This window comes from Diprion similis, chromosome 6 (assembly GCF_021155765.1).
Source record: "Diprion similis isolate iyDipSimi1 chromosome 6, iyDipSimi1.1, whole genome shotgun sequence".
NCBI lineage: Eukaryota > Metazoa > Arthropoda > Insecta > Hymenoptera > Diprionidae > Diprion > Diprion similis.
Genome location: NC_060110.1, coordinates 24,682,082 through 24,699,795, shown reverse-complemented (window position 1 = coordinate 24,699,795; position 17,714 = coordinate 24,682,082). Strand labels below are relative to the sequence as shown.

Here is a 17,714-nt window from a genome sequence, read left to right as displayed (position 1 = left end):
TGCATCATGTACGTGATCTTATAGTCTCCGCAGACATTATTAAGTGGTCAACAGTCGCGCGTCTCGCAGAGGTTTCCCACTCTTGCGGAGCTTGATTCTAATTTGCCTTTCTTCTCTTTGTTCCTCCCACGCTGTTCAAAATTCACGATTCTCTGTTGTTCAAAGTAATTCACCGGCTTCTCATTGCTAATTTCCTAGCCATTCCAACTGCCATTGCTCCGCTGAGGGTCACATCTCACAAGTTCATGCAGGGTAAGACGCGCTGATAAACTTTGACGCGATAATTTATGGGGTCCTCTTTGACTCTGTGATGGTCAACGGAGTGTGTTTGTAGCTGACTGAAATCTGAGTGAATGCGTTTGAATAAAGTAACCGTAGTGCAATTTCGGCTTGAAATTTATTGTGTGTAAATCGAATTTCTGAACGGTCATAAATTAAGACGACAATTATCTGGAAAATATACGTCGTACAGCAAGTAGGCTTCGTTAATCGACGATTCGTGACAAGGTAATTCTACAGGACAATTCACATTTGGATTATTCGAGTGTATATTATTCGATACTTGTTATTTCCCAATTTCTTTAGTTTATCTTGATTTCACTAACTTTTGACACTAAATTTTGATAAAATACGGAATTTGATATCTTTACTTTTTGAAAGACAGTTGGAACTTGAAAATAAATTACAATTGTAGCCTCCCTTTTTTTTTATGACTTTCCCGAGATAGATATATACAATGACTTTCTATGCAGATGAATTGTTATTACTTAATTATCTTACATAATTTTGAAAAAATCTTGCAGATGTTTAATTGCGTTTTAAACCGAAACCGAACAAAAGTGAGCCGATAATATTTTTCTGGAATATCCCGTACGCGGTATTTTAATGGCTTCGTTCATGTGACAATGTCAGACAATTTTTTTCAGCGTACGTGATTTACGTCTTATCGTCTGGTATTTATTGCCTTAGCTTGGCGGTACGTTTATTGAGATGAGATCGTAGTGGATTTCCTGTCTTACATTTCATAGTCGGTATCTCTTAATGACGGTGTTGAAAAGTAAAAGATGTGCCTTTCATCTGGATCATTATAGTCATATCCAAGACGTACGACGTATGTAACGTCCTCGCACTTGCATGAATCGGAAAAATATTTGTGAACAAATATAGATGGAGTGAAATTTGTTGATACGTGACAATAATCCCATTAAACTGAAAATATGAAACAATAAAAACCATTCGTTTTGTCAAAATCGAATTAGTGTCATACCAAAGAGTCCCGCGCGTGAATCTGCATGCCGATAATTAGCGAACTGTGTCTGAATGCAGATGTCAATGCGACATAATCTGAACAAACAACGATAACCTGTTTGTTTTCAACTCTCGCACCGTATCGTGTACTGTAATCTAAATCCAAAGGAATTACCAATAATTATATAACGTCATTTTATTCCTGGTGTAGCGCGTTGTTGCATTTTTGAGCTATTAATGGTGTTTCATGATCGTGACGAAACGATCATCCCCAACTTCTTTCGCGCCTATTTTTTCCTCACTGGGTTTCCTTTTCTCTATTTTCACCCGCGTCATTCCACTGTATCAGTTACTACTTTCGACTTGTTTGCCTTGATAAGACATATATTCTGTTTTCTACCGTACCTTACGTGTAGATTATCGTTTTTTTTCCCTTTTTAGTTTCCATGAATGTCATTGGGTGTAGCACGATTCCGACGTTTGTTGCATGATCTATGACAATTGAAAAATTTTGTATTTTATTGCGCGTTAACGAAACGCAGGAAGATCTTTTTGTCGCGTCGATGAAGAACCCTATGGGGCTAAATGTTATTGACAAATTTTTAATTGTACGAAGTACGGGGTCTAAATGATGGAAAATGGTCTAAGATAGAGTTACGTAATATTTTAATGGCCTCTATACTCCTTGGTTTGATCCCAATCAAGAAAGTAGCTTCGATGAATTCGTGCATCGTTTAATCAATTTTGTACTTGCGCATAGCTGATGAACATCTGGGTATATGTACTCTACTTATGTCGGGTTCTGAATGCATTGACTGAAAATAGACGATCAGGAAATTTTGTGAACTTGTTAAGAGACACCGAGCATCGAGGCGTTGAGGCATTGAATTCCCATACAGCTCGGCTGTACAGGGTGCAGAATTTGAAGAGTTACAGAGCAATAGCACTCAAACTATTGTTGATATCCAAAAATGGTTTAGACGATAGTGATATTGTTCAAGAAGGCCGTCATTATAGTCACGCAAAGTATAAAAATAGTTGAAAAATCGAATCACATCAGAATATCACTTTCAAAGAATTCACTAAATTTGGTTTGGGTCATCCTGCAGAAGGTGCTCGAAGTGATGATTCTCGACTGGTAGGCACTTGTTTATTCGCTGATGGAAAGATCGTATAATTTTGGCAGATACTCGGCGTATTTTTTCTTTCATGTCGTCAGGCGTGGTAGGTGCTACCACCATTACGCGTTCTTTGAAGAAACCCCATAAAAAGTAAGTAAGCAAAAAAGTAAAAAAATTTTTGCAATCAACTTTCACGGAAATAAGCCCAAAACTATAGAGAACAACAATCTGTTGAAAAAATTCTTTATATAAAAAAAGGATGCTACGTGTTTGTTCACGAGGAACGAAATTGAGGTTAGGGTCGTGAAATGCCAGATTTTTCGCGACGGCGCATGCGTGGAGTACAGGAAATACCATTTTTAACTCGTAGGACTTAAGAGTGGTCTTTTCAGTACTCGGCGCATGCGCATTCGCAGACTGACTCGACCGTCACAAAAACGGGTACTTTGAGTACGGAAAACACGCATGGAAAAACGCATTAAACATGCTCGCGTTTTATAAAAACTATTTTTCCGGCTTGTTTCTTGTAGTGAGTAGTGAAATCGCTTTAAACTTTAGAAAATTAAAGAGTTCGCAGTTGTGTTTGCGCGGTAGTTGAGAAAAGTCCTGAGTTGTACTTCTTCATCATGTTTCCAACTATTCTGAGCGACCATAGAAGTGCGATCGTTCAAAATCTCAAATCATTTACCTCCAAGGTTTGGGTCTCAGGAGACGGAAAAGGTATGTAATCCATGTTTTTCTGATCTTAAGAATCGTTGAATCTTGAGGACGTCCAGCTTCATCGCCGTGAAAACTCGTTCAATGAAAGGAATATGAAATTCTTCATTCAAAAACATGACGAAGGCAGGCACACGATGATCGGGTTTTCCATTCCGTAGGCCGGCATCCATTTGAAAACAATAATTATCTCGTTTATTAACGAATTATACAATCAGTTGCAGCAATAGAACCGTATATATGCATGCATTCCTATAAAATAGCGATGGCCACTTATAAGAGGCATGTTAGCTAAAAATAATTTATGCATCGATTAATCGATTATATCGTTTTTTTTTTTTTAAATGGTCCATTCGAAACCAAAATTACGTAGTTCTAATGGCGGAAAAGTTTGTTGATAATTTACAGTTTCATTTAAAACATTTTTCAGTATCAGGTGAAAATATTCATTTAACTTTCACTGATTATATCAAATAGGTATACTCGTCGATTAAGATAATGATAATAATTGATACTTTAATCACATAAATTGATATGGTATTGCGTCGCTCATTGGGGTGAAAAGCAAAAACCTATTAAAGGAGGAAGAATAATCGATTTTACTCGATTAATTGATTTTGAAAAATGATTGATTACTTTTCGTCATTCTTACTATACAAAGCCAAGATGCTGAGAGCAGTGCGCATGATCCGGCGCTGTGCTTGCCCACCAAATATTAACCAACTGATAATCGCATCTCAGGGGGAGTGATCAAAGCTTCGGCTCATCTGGTGGTGGGAGCCAGTGGGAGCGAAGCTAACACGGTCTGCGATTCAACCGTTGAAACTGGATTCGACACTGCGACGCGACACCGAGACGCACGAGATCCGGGCTGTCTCACCGGACACTCGCAGATGCTATCGAGTCGAAGGATACGAAGGAAGCCGGAAACACTGGAATTAGAGTCATGACGCCCTCCAGGAACAGATCCTTCGCTCTCGCGATATTCGGAGCGGTTCTCGTCGTCTTCGGCACTCTGCTCTGTTTATTCTGGCCCTTCATATTCCATCGATTGTTGAGCAAGGTATGCACCCCCTACGAATTTTTACCTTAATAACAGACATGGTTGTTTTCACGAGGGGTCAAGGGACAATATTGATGTACAAAGTGTTTCAGGCATGATCGGTTCTTCTTGCAATTAACGATCTTGTCTTTTAGAAGACTTGTAGTCAGGAATTACGTGTATGATAAAGACTGGAGCATCTACAAAAACAGTATTTAAATGGTGAAAAATATTTGGAACAACTTACAAACAATAGGATAAAGGTATGGTGCAGTAGCGATGATGATTTTTTTACTGTTGAATCATTTATGCAACAATAGATATGATGAACAATGTTACGGTAATAATAATTGAGTCTATTCGTAATCACAATCCAAGTCAGCGTCGCTTTTTGTGCTCTAGAAAGTTTTCCTTTCCTTTGACATTTTGTTAATGTCTTGACCTTTCAAAACAAATCCTCGTTAACAAAATTTCATGCCAAGGTTTTCGACTATGATAAGAGAAACGTTTCAACGCTGCAATAGATTTCATTTCGTTGAAAATTTTGCGCATGTAAAAATTGATCCTGAGCTTAGTCATAAAAGGTTATAAAAATTCTCTGAGCTCGTTCGAGTTTTCCATCAGACGATCAATATGATTTCCAAATTCAAACTTGCTGCGTGTTCTGTGGCTGTCAAGTGTACCGAATGTAGAGAATTTTACAGTCGATTTTACACGGTCAGTGTAAGATTTTCAAAAACTTGAGGATATTTGAAAGTTATCCTATGTTTTGAAATATTGCGTGTATATCAAGAGAAGCATACTTGCTTTCACTCGATCGAAACAGATTTTCAATACAATAGACACGGCTAATTTGTAAGAGTCTCACGAATGCTATTGTTCAATTTAAAATTTCACTTACCGGCTGTATTGGAAAAAATTCAAAATAACAGCTATTTTATACAATGAAATATTTCGCATTGGTTCGTAAAACTTGCACCATTGATAAATACGTGTCGGTAATGGCATCCGATTCGATTCACGGCAATCATCGTATTATTGTATTTGTACATCCGAACATCATGATTTTATGTTCGAATCATGTAATCGATGAGCAATAAAACTTAGGCACGGTCATTCTTTACATAATATAAATGAAAGTGGACATTGTAAGTTTTGAAGAGAGATAAGATCAAGAACCGTTTATCGAAAAAAAAAATCTATGATGCTTGAAATAAAATTTGTCTATCGGAAATACCTGTATTCACACTGTCCGCATGGCTTACGCCTGTCGATATTAGCTTCCATTCTAATCGTTTGTTATCATCTATAACGGTGCCGGTATATCATGCATATATATTTATATATATATATATATATATATATATATATATATATATATATATATATATATATATATATATATATATATATATATGAATATATTGTCCCATGTATACACATATATATATATATGTGTATACATGGGACAAGATTATAATGTTTGCACGAAAAACTGGTCGCATTTCTTATGTAACCCCTGTTCAACGAATTTCGTCTACCTCATCCATTCTGCTCGACGGCTTTGCGGTGATGTAACTCATAATGAAATAAATTACGTCGTCACGCTTGGTCGATTCCTGTTTTTGGCAGATTTTTCCTTCGAATCTATCGATGAAAATTTATGTACTACATTTCACGTGATTGGTTAATTAAACGCTCTCCAACGCAATTAAAATTTATTTCAAAGCAAAAAAGCTGCCAGAAGATAAACGAAATTTGAATATATACTCGTTTAAATGCCCGGTTCGTTGTCATTCGATTGATAAGAACTGTTCACCGGCACTTGTTGAAAATCGTATGAATATCATTGTGAAAAGTCTCGTTTTTCATCCCCTTCAGGAACTGTCAATGTCACCGACCTCGACGAGCTTCGATATCTGGAAGAATCCAACGTCGGTACCCTTGCATTTGGAAATTTATTTCTTCAATTGGACCAATCCCGAGGAGATCAGGACTCCGGGGAAGAAGCCAAGCTTCGTTCAGCTCGGGCCTTACACTTTTCTGTGAGTATCGCTTCGATTTGGTTGGTCTTGGGTACGGAACCCGAAATCTCCAAACGCATTAATTAGGAATTGAAACAGAGTTTATTACGAACTTTAGAAACTCGTTTAAAATTAAAAAATCTGTTATTCCGATATTACGTCAGATTTGCGTTATTAGCGGGATTATATTTTTTACTACTGGCCATTCTTGGTATAATATTTCTAGTTCCATCGGCTGTACATGCATAGAATATCGTTAATAATATTCTCGCATCCTGAAAAGAAGACACAAATTTAAATCCATAAATTTGTCGCGTATTATTACATCTTATAATGACTATCTTTATATAAAAAGAAATACAGCATAAACGTCCCGGCCAATGTCGAAATCAAATAAGCTGAGTCTATGTCAATGGCGAATATGATACAGTCGTAAAATTTATGGTGTTAGGTAATATTGATCGCTTACTTGGATTTAATTCTCGATACATTTAGCTGGGGTTTGTTTTCATTGTTGTTTTTTTTTCTTTTTTTTTTTAATACTATTCCGTAATAAACACGAATAACACGTTAATTCGGGAAAAATGTCCACCTGAAATAACATTTATCAAATATCTATGTATGTTTATGCACATAATGAATGTAATTTAGCGGAGATCCTACTTGAATTAATAATACGTTATTGTTTATTGGGCTATTGCATGTAGAAACTAATATTATGCTTTTATATTAACGTTCAGGGTAAGCGAAGTCTTCATCAATTGATATAATATTTTATGTGTTTAGTGAATATACGACGATGTATATAATATGACTATCGGTATTACAAGCAACTTACTCTCTGCGCGTGGTTGACACTGAAACTTGAACGACGTGAAAAAAATATTTGCGGCTAGTTGAGAAACTCTCGCGTGTCTGTTTCGCAACTGACGACCCTCGTGGCTATTTGTTTTTATGTTTTCACCTGCGGTTTTGAACGAGAAAATCATAATAAAACTGTATGAGCGACGGAAGTTAGTCAATGATTGTATCGGTTATCGCGCTTGATGCAGTATACAAATATGGTAGGTTTCAATTTCGGAACTAAACGCATGAGGTGCAGCCTTCGTGTAATCCATCAGAGATCCTTTACCTTCGAACGTAATTTGACGCCGTTGCAATGCTTGGAGAACCCATTACCGCGGTTTGAAATTCGATAATTATGTTTTATACGTTGATCATACCTCGCGTGACAAAATTCGATTCTTTCTCATCTCGATGTCGGTTAACAAAGAAATTTAGGTACTGAGTACCTTACGCGTGCCTATTGAATTGTTTGTTTGTCTTGTATTATATAATAAAATAAAAATGATGATATCTTGAGAATGGATGAACCGAGGTTGATAAAAATTTGTAACAAGAAGTTTTTCTGGTCGCTGATCATGAATCCAAGCTCAGTTTATGAAAAACTGCACCTTATAGCTGCAAGTAAAATATGGTGTATAGTCCAAAGCCTTCTTAAAGTTCAAATAGGTTCGTTATGTTATTGTTATCATTATTTCCGGTTTAAGCAAGTTTGAAAAAGATATTTTGAAAGGCTGGCTCTTGGTCAGCGAAAGAACCGGTTTGTTCTATAATTGAAATTGCAATATTGGTCCGTTTTTTTCGTTCGCAAATGGAAATCTTATTTTCATTTGAATAATTAATAGCTCACCAGATGCGAATGACAAAGTCATTTATGCAGCATGAAACCATGGATTCTAAATTAGTCAAATCCTAATTCCATTCTTATCTAACAATAAGTATATAAAGTGAATACAGAAATCGAGTCAAACTTGAAATGAAAATTCATTCTAAATTACTAAAAATAACGATGCTTAGCCCGAAGTCGTGGTAAAAACGAGTGCGGCATAGTTTTTTCAAACAGAACGAGGATACGCCTCATTCATTGCCCTCTTGTGCATCTCATGCATTGCACGAATGTACTTGGATTTTGTAGCGGTTTCGAAACTCTTATCACGCTGCGTTCTCTGCAGTAAACACGCACTGGCTGGCACAAATGTTGGAATTAGCTTACATCGTAGGCTTACCTCGCAATTTTCAAATCAATTCCAATCAAGAGATGTAGGCCGTCTCGAACTTCGTACACGCCTGCACCAGCTCTGAATACGATTGTGATCTGCCGTTGGATAAAATGTTGCCTGCCTTCTAAACCATAAATATATATATATATATATATCAGGAAGGAGGAAATCAGATAAATGATTTATACAATCAACAATAAACGCGTTAAAATACGTCATTTTTTTATACGAAAATCAACACTTTTGTTCAATCTATTTAATATTAAATATCCATGTAATTGAAATGGGATGTTGAAGTTCAGATTCGAGTGAAGTTAAGTTTTAAATGATCAGGTAAAGATTGAGAATCGATGATAGCAAATAACTCATCCATTGTGATGAATTCGGTATGAGCCTTCAAAGATTTGGAACCAATTTAGACACTTTTTTTCATCCACACTTGCTGCATAAGTTTCCAATCGAAATTTTGATTCCGTAGTAAGCAGAAATCTGCATCTTTCGAGTCCTTTCACGATTTACTGTTAGGTGATTGATGAGTCATTGATCGAGTACAGTAAAAAATTATCATCACGTTTAGATGGGGAAAAATCAGGCTCTATCAACAGCGTTGCATTGCATCATGAAATGCACCGATTACGATCTATCCTGTCATTGAATTATCGTCATTGTTCGTCTAGCTTATACACAACTTTCGTTGCAGACGACACGCATTGATTGGTTAAATGTCGTCGTCGAAATCTTGGACCAAACCATGAACCAAACTTTGTTGCAGTGAACTCTGATTCATTAAAGGTCGTTGATTCACTAATGCATGAGGTTGAAACCAGCGACTGATAAGAGAACACGAGTAAATGTCTTTCTTAAGAGACGATAGATGTTGGTTTGAACAAGCGGTATCCATAACCCATTCATAATCGTGATAATAACAACTTTTTCATTTACGATTATCTAGAGAAAGACGAGAGAAAGTCAACGTCGTTTTTCACCCTCAGAACAACACGGTCAGTTTCGATCAAAAAAGGACTTGGTACTTTGACGCGGAAAGGAGCAATGGATCTCTGAAGGACAACGTTACACAGCTAAATGTTGTCGCTATAGTGAGTAACGGCAGTACAGTAGCTACAGTAACTGAGTAACTGAGATTACTTTGAGATATTATACAACTGAATATGAGTAGACTTGACAAAAGTCTGGCCATCGTATTCTACAATATTATCAATCTTTAATCAAGCCTGAAAAGGCTGGCATTTGGAGGTTTAAGGCTCCAATACAAATCGATAAAAATGTGTTGGGATTTTGGCCTAGTATATCAGTGTGAAGTGTCTAGACCAAGTCCGCGATTATATAATACACTGCATATAATAATACCGGTTAGGTATTTTTATTAAAAAGGTCAACGATCGTATAATCTTCTTTATTTATACCTCATCCTTTTTTCTGTTGCTATCACTTTGAGGCCCTACATATGTACGTCTAGCAATGCCAAAAATGCGCTATAAGAAAAATTTTTTTTTAGTAAGGATAACAATAGAAATTAATAAAAATAAATAGTACATATTGTTTCTTGGTATTCAAACTTTGTAAAGAATTTTATTTCAATCTGTTTTTACATAAATTACTATATAAAAACGCAGTAAGCAAAAAAAGTTGCTCCACGGTCGACATGATATCTCCAGTAAATGTTGATCGATCTTGCGTAACTTAAAAAAATTCTTGCAAAATAAGGTTGTAAATGTAGTGTGTCGAACCGGGCTTCTGAATTGGAATAATTTAGTCATTTGTGGCACTTTAAAAATTAATAGGCGTTTTACGTCATAAATTTTACACTTTAATTATTTTTATGAAAATTTCAAATCAGAATATCAAAAATCCGGCTTGACAGACTGTACAACGATTTCGAATATTAAAAAAAAAAATTGTATCAAAAAATATTAAATACTGTACGAGTTATCATGCCGACCGTGTCGGAAAAAGTAGTTTCGAGAAAAACGCGTTTAAAGTTTTGAGTGCATTTTGCTCGAAGTCGCGCGCAGCTAAAGCAAGAACTTTGTGAATTTTTTTATTTGTTTTGTAAACTTACGTTTAAGTCCTATTCCGTCTTCGTATTGTACACATTCCTTGTCGGTAGTTGATTGTTTTTGTTTACTTTTTTACAGTCGTCGAGCTGTTCTGGCTTCTTTCGCCGGACAGTCACATTTTCTACCATAACTTTGGATCTATCGGGAATTATTGCAATCGACTTTCACAGAAATAAGCCTAAAAATATAGAGAACAACAATCTGTTGAAAAAAATTGATTTTTTTTTTTTAAATTCTGTATGCATCCAAGGCCTTAATACGTTCCTAACATAAAAAAATCTCTTAGAAAAAAAATTGTCATTCTGTTTTACAGTCAGCGGCGCACAAAATTCGCAACTGGGCCTTTTATTGGCATACGATGTTCGATCTGATGCTGTCAAAAATCGGACAGATCCACGTGACCAAGACCGTCGATGAGCTTCTCTTCTCCGGCTACGAAGACACTCTAATTAACATGGGACAGATAACCAAAATTGTCGACCTTCCGCCGTTCGATAAATTCGGATGGTTTTATATGGTAGCTATTAATTTACAACACAATTGACATTCAGATGCGCTAGAAAAAAAATGACAAAAAAATTGGTAGTAAACCCGCTAATGGAATCAGCATTCCAGAAGACTTATCACCGATTAATCAATGTCTTAACGTTAAGTTTATCGTATTTATATTTTTTCTCACTTTAACATTCTACTGATTTATGACCATCCATTTTAGAATTCTCACGAATGAATTTGCATAAATAATCATATTACAATTAATTGCCATATGAGTCTATGGCGGTTGTTCACCCTGACAAGCAACTGCTCTCGGATTTTAACGCATGCACATTACATTCTAACAGACGACGGACCATTCGGCCGTCAATCACTCAGCACAGAAATATTTTATTGAGGAATTTCGTTATTCGCAGAGAAATGAATCTACGGTGTTCGACGGCCACTTCAATATGGCGACCGGTCAAGACAACATCATGAATATCGGTATTCTTCGGAATTGGAATTACAGAAATACTACGTCGTTCTATGACGCACCTTGCAACGCGGTAGAGGGAAGTGCTGGAGAATTTTGGCCACCTGACAAGAACTACGACGAAATCACCCTCTTCTCAGCTGACATTTGCAGGTAACTTATAAAGATCGATGTGTGGCGTAATATGTCATCGCTGTAACCCTTGATATCGGAAAATATCCTCATGACGTCAGAGCCTGGCTGTCGGCGCCATTTTATCACCACATAACCTAAGTTTTTAATTTTAATGGAGGCAAATCGTAATTGCTGGGCTTCAAGTTACTCATGTCATATAAATTAATTAAACAGAATCAATAATATCCCTGTTCTTATAACATTTACACGCGGAAAAAGACGGTCAACGGTCAGCGGTTAGCCTGGTCGCATTAGTTTGATTTTTCCCCACCAGGTGACGCATCGCAAAGTGACAATCCCACAGCCGTCTGCAAGTGCACAAGTCATCCCAAACGATTTGCGAAGATGAACATCTTGATGAGATGCACTGCACTCTTCATACTGTAACTGACCCTCGATCCTTTCTTTACTGTATATTATACAGAGTAATCACTTCTGACAATGAGATACGTCCGTCACTGCAATAATGCACAGCTTGATCATAACGTGACTGTGGGAGATAAAAGGATCATATCGAACAGAGGCTTCCAGTATCGAACCGCGTGCATTGAATGAATCTCAAGGGTATGATAAGATAATGCTCGAGAATTTTACCACAGCTCGTAAAAATTCATACCAAAATCCGTGTATAATGAAATCTTCCACAATAACTGTTTAATTTTTCCTTGATTGGTGAGTGATGTAACATTCCGTAGAACATTGTAGTTGTTGTAGCTGGATCAATCAACTCCACAATTTATGTCTTCGAGCTATTTTATTATTATACGTCCTCGAATACAAATTCGCGTTATTATTTGCTGTGAAGTATCATAATAATCACATTTTTTGTTCAAATTCCAGGCCTCTAACTTACGAATATAAAGGAATTATGACGCATCAGGGTATCGTCGGTAAGCGATACGTTATCGGCGACAAGACCCTGAGCAATAGTACGAAGAGGCGTTACCCCAGGAAGCAGGTGAACTTGGTCGAGACCGCGACGAGGACAAGCGAGGACTTCGTTGCAATGGAAGACTCAGGAAAAGCCTTCGAGTCGTTGAAGAAGTTCCAGGATCCGGACATCGTGAACGTAGGCCAGTGCTTTTGTAATGGCGAATGCACTCCGTCAGGCATCATCAATGTTACCGCATGTCGCTACGGGGCGCCGGCCTTCGTAAGCTTGCCGCATTTCCATAAGGCTGATCCCGTCTTCCGCGAACAAATAAACGGAATGAACCCCGACGACGAGAAGCACGGATTTTACATCGTACTTGAACCGGTGAGTCGCACTTATTTCCGTTTTTGTTTATAATATATATTTTTTCACCGTCACCTGCTTGGAAAGCTCGATATTCAAAACCTACGGAGCGTGCGTAAAGTATTCCATTTCCAGACATTGGGGTAAAACGATGTTGACGCATGCGCACAACCCGAATGTTAGATTTTACGAACTCTCTTCGGTGCATGCGCTCTTTCGAATAACTCAATTTCACGCACTCCGTCATTGAGTGCAAATGGTCTAACCCCAATTTTACACTCTCTCAGTCAAATCAAACTTTCCGCCACAGGTATTGCAAAAAAATAACATGTGGAACATGTGCGGATGGATAATATCTGACTCAAGTATGGTTATAGCACTCGTCTTGGCTCATTCTGGAAATCTCACACTCATCGGAAATTACCCACTTTCCGCACGTGTAACACTATGTACTATAAATTCAATTAACTTTTTTAAAGATTTCAGAAACGTTTTGTGGATGATTGTTTTAAGAATTTTTTCGTCCATAATCCAAATCCTAGTATACACTCGTATATTGCCGCAACAGGATATAATTATTCCAAAGTATATGCATTATAAACATATTTGTCGACCAATATATTTTAATGAAATATGCGTATCTTTCCGCGTTGTTCGCATTGAGAACTCCGTAGGATCTGTTTTATTCATCAGTGTTCAACCGCACAATGACGTATGTCTGTTGAATTGACAGTGTTTGAATATTCGGAGACCCATAGAAACGGGGACATAGAAACGTTCGAATCAATGGAATCCTTCCAACAGTCTGAAGACGTATATTAGGGATGCATGTTGGCTGCTACAGTCTTAAGTGCATTGTTAAAGTTGTGACGATAATAAAAGCGATAGTGGTAGGAAATTCATGGCAACTGTGTACGACTGATGATACGCTCTGTAAAAGCTAAAATTAGCAGCTCATATAATCAGTGACTGTTCGAAATTTAAAACATGTGTCATATTTCGTGAATATGAATGCAAAAAAATAATGTGTAGTCGAGTTTTTGTACTAGCTGTAATGTCTGCGCACATTTATGGATATTTTGAACTACAAAATGATATTTCCAGTAAATTTTGATCGATCTTGCGTAACTTAAAAAGATCCTCGTAAAACAAGGTTGTAAATGTAGTCTGTCGAACCGGGCTTCTGAATTTCGTATAATTTAGTCAATTTTTGTGGCAATTTAAAAACCAGTATGCGTTTCACATTATAAATTTTACACTTTAATTATTTTTATAAAAATTTCAAATCAAGGTATCAAAAATCCGGCTTAACAGACTATACAACGATTTCGAATATTAAAAAAAAAAAATTCGTATAAAAAAATATTAAAAACACATACCGTGAGGCGTGACTGATAAATTGCCGATTATGCGGAATAATATAGTACTTTAGGTATAAAATTTCACGCAGAATAGTTTAACGCATACACGGAAGTGGGAACTATGTATAAAAAAAGAGCACAAGCCACGATCACCGACACAGGAAAGATCACGCAGGTTGTACGTATACGAAGGCTGGTGTACAAAACAGGACGAAACAGGTACGCATGCCGTTAGGTAGGAAGATTAAAGTAGAAAAAAGTAAGAAAAATATTTCACTGTCAAGATAAGACAAAATAAGATAAGATAAGATAAGACAAAATAATGGAAATAGGAGACCTGGCGTGAGAACGGAGAACGTAGAGATCGGAAACGAAGGAGAAAGGCAGTGCGGGACGAATTCCGGAGGGAATTTAATCATCGTTTGAGGCTAAGGAAATACGAGGCGTAACGCGAAGAACAAGACATTGTTGAATTCGGATTTCAGCAAGAGTAATTACAGAAACCCGTTGACCCGAGTATTATTTTAGAAATAGACCTAATTGGGCGAAAGAGTAAGAAAAATAATGCTGACACCTGTCGGGAGAGAGCGAAGGGCGACGTGGTGTTAATTTTATTGCTACATGTTCATCTACGGTTATAAAAAGTGCAAAAAGTTGAGAAGAATTCCACGAGGAAAACCACGGGATATGCGAACTCATTTCAGATACGCTTGTCCAACGTCGCGAAGAATCGGTTTCAAGAGTTTCTGCGTCGTACGTACAACAGAAACATTAGATTGTAAATTTTATTAGATCTAATATCATATAACCCGACGGAAATATTATATTCAGTTATCCTGACCACTGTTACTCGTCAAATGAAATGAATATTTGCCACAAATCGTAAGGCAGTTTTCAGGAAAACACGGTTACAGACTATACCATATATGTGCTTACATATTGTTTAACATTTGTTCAAATTCTGTTCCAGACAACTGGAATACCCATCGACGTCGCAGCCCGTCTACAAGTCAACATTCTTCTCCAGCCATTACAGTCCCTAAGGTAGATGCCGACGTTGAAAATTACTCACAAATTTCCTGTCACTCGAGTTACGGATACTGATACTAAAACGATCGAAGTTGAAACTGATGTTTCGGACACACGATGCGCTAATTTTTTAAGCTGATGAGGCTCTGGGTCTCTTATAAAACCCAAAACTCTGTAATAGAACAGCATTCTTAAGGCTACATACAATTTTATGCATTGCCAGTTTGCGAAAGTAATTTTGCATAACTAGTAATTTTAATTAAAAAAAATTTCATGGACATGCTCCTGCGTCTAAGGTGAAAATGTTAACTTTCGGTTGATCAATTACACAAGCTAACACAGAGGATGAGATATACACATGGCATATCGATCTGACCCAGAGATTCGCGTTTTTCATTCGTGGGTATTACGTACTCCTTAATTTGTCGGTTGCCTGGCCGCGACTCGCCTAAGTCTGGCACTCCTTGCAGCGCGTGTAGATTCGTGTCATAGATATATAAGAAATACTAATGAATTATATGGCTGAACCGAGTCAAAAGCGTAAACGACACTGGAGCTGCGTGCTATTACGAAGCAATTACAAAATTAGGGTGGGTGTCAAAACTTGAAAGGGTCAATATTTCGAATGTCCGATGTATATCGGAATTTCAAACTTGCGGAAACAAATTGATGAAAGAACAATTGTTCGGGCCTTCGAAATATTGACCCTTCCAAGTTTTGACTCTCACCCCAAAATTACCATCATTCACGGGAATTGGTTATATATGCTAGCAGAGACCGTTTGCCATCACAGTGATACACATTACACGTACACCTTGGACGAAAAGTACAATTGCAATGACCAACCCAAACCCAAAGACTGATTGTACCATAAAACTTAAATTTCTTTATAATATTTTTGCCTGTCGTGTGGATGCAGCCTCTTCAAGGATGTGCCAAAAACATACTTCCCGATGTTCTGGTTCAACGAGCGCGCCGGTATTACGGAAGAGTTGGCTCCTTCTCTCTGGCTACTTATCCATCTCTTGGACATTGGGCATTACACCAGCATCGCGATACTTTTCCTTGGATCACTGATCGTCCTTGGCGCTGGCGTTCTGCACTGCTTACACAAGCGGGACAAAGCAGACATGGTAATGATGATGTCAAATAGGGTGACTATACAACAGTGAATAAACAAACTGAAGAAAAGTATAGCTGTACTTAGTGATTTTAACATGGTTTTCTTTCAAAATCTTTCAAAATCTTTAGATCAGGTGTACATCAAATCGATGAATGATTAACCCTTCGTACGCATCCCAATTTCCGTTCGTAATGTTATTGCAAATTTTCAGAAACCGATGTCGACTGGATTCGCAGTTCCCGCAGAGCAGAAGACAGAGCTTATCTATCTAGACACGACGGTAGCCAATGACGACCGCGACGCCCAAACGCGGCTGAATCGGCAGCTCTATCCGAAACTCGTCGGAGATAACTTGCAGGATTTGTAACGGGGAAGTTGAAGACTGTGATTAATATCGCCCGGACTGTGTGTTTTCCCCCAAGTGACTATTTATCTCTTTTTACGTCACCGTTGTGATAATGTACTGGGTAAACGGCATATGCCCAAGACTTTTAATGGCGGGCGGGCTTTGCCTAATTGTGAATATACGTAATTAATTTTGGATTGATCATGTGGTTGGAGGTATAGCTGGATGTAATTTTATATAAGTTATTACGATAGAATCGTAACTACAGTGTTAAATTATATTTCCACCAAGTTGATCAAGCTCCTTTAACTTAGCGTATTTCGATATCAATTTTTTTGATAATTTTAGAAAATTTTTTCTCGTCAACGGCTTTTTACTGACCAATTATTTACTGATCTTTTATATATGTATAGTAATTTAGTGTCGGTTGTACAAATTTATATGAAGTTAATCAGTTGGCGTTGACAAATGTTCAACTCAACAATTTCTTCTCAATACCTGTAGATAAATTTATAATTGAATTGGAAGATTCAGTAACGACGAATTTTCATGCTACCAAATTATTTTTTTTTTTTTTATGAAAACGTGGATATTGAAATGGCTTTGGAAAGAATATCGTTGTTCAAATATCTCCTGTTTATACAACAAAGCTTGTCTTTGATTTGAACCCTATCAAATTCATACTTCGAACTTTCCTTCAACCAATTCAAATTGTTGAAACATAATTCAGTGTATTCTTCACTTCAATGTCTGAAACGAGTGTTACGAGCAATATTGCAGCACGTTACCATGTATCTGGGAATTTTTTTCCATTTGTGAGAGTTGACATAATCGTAATAATATAACTGCGACGAATAGGCGTCAAATCTTGTCCAACAGTCTGAATGCGTTTTTTTCTTATTATTTTTATTGTCAATTTTTTTTTAACACCAATTGGTTTCACCCTGAATTCATTGCTTCAATACTTTTGTCACGGTATCATCCAGTAGAAGGCGTACAATTAGGCAGTATGCGATACGGAATAATATTTCGTTAAAGCGTCCGGTAATTATTCGCGCTGCAACAGCAGGGCAGTGTGGTCAAAATTAGTCCGCGTAAACAATTTGCTAACTGTTTACACAACACGCATATTATTCAAATGCGTATATGTGAATTACACATACGCATCTTATTTTCATGGC

The 17,714-nt window shown here is 37.2% G+C and overlaps 1 protein-coding gene across 3 annotated transcripts; it reads left to right on the top strand.

Annotated features, from left to right (window-relative positions):
- Nucleotides 1-3,850: 3,850 nt before the first annotated feature.
- On the top strand, nt 3,851-16,866 carry LOC124407429 (protein croquemort-like). Of its 3 annotated transcripts, XM_046883544.1 has the most exons (10): nt 3,852-4,149; nt 6,010-6,173; nt 9,168-9,312; nt 10,607-10,810; nt 11,205-11,416; nt 12,278-12,404; nt 12,480-12,695; nt 15,006-15,079; nt 15,984-16,215; nt 16,399-16,866. In XM_046883544.1, exons 1-10 carry the CDS (start codon nt 4,033-4,035, stop codon nt 16,552-16,554), a joined length of 1,647 nt encoding a protein of 548 aa, XP_046739500.1. In that variant the 5' UTR covers nt 3,852-4,032; the 3' UTR covers nt 16,555-16,866. The 3 variants fall into 3 exon arrangements, with proteins under 3 accessions (XP_046739498.1, XP_046739500.1, XP_046739499.1); XM_046883542.1 differs by having other exon boundaries at nt 3,851-4,149; nt 12,278-12,695; XM_046883543.1 differs by having other exon boundaries at nt 3,853-4,149; nt 12,278-12,695; nt 15,984-16,197.
- Nucleotides 16,867-17,714: the final 848 nt, after the last annotated feature.

Coding starts and splice junctions, on each gene's coding strand:
- LOC124407429 (XM_046883542.1), top strand. CDS start 4,033: ATGACGCCCTCCAGGAACAGATCCTTCGCTCTCGCGATATTCGGAGCG. Junction 12,696..15,005: donor TTTACATCGTACTTGAACCG/GTGAGTCGCACT, acceptor ATTCTGTTCCAG/ACAACTGGAATACCCATCGA. Junction 16,216..16,398: donor TGGTAATGATGATGTCAAAT/AGGGTGACTATA, acceptor GCAAATTTTCAG/AAACCGATGTCGACTGGATT.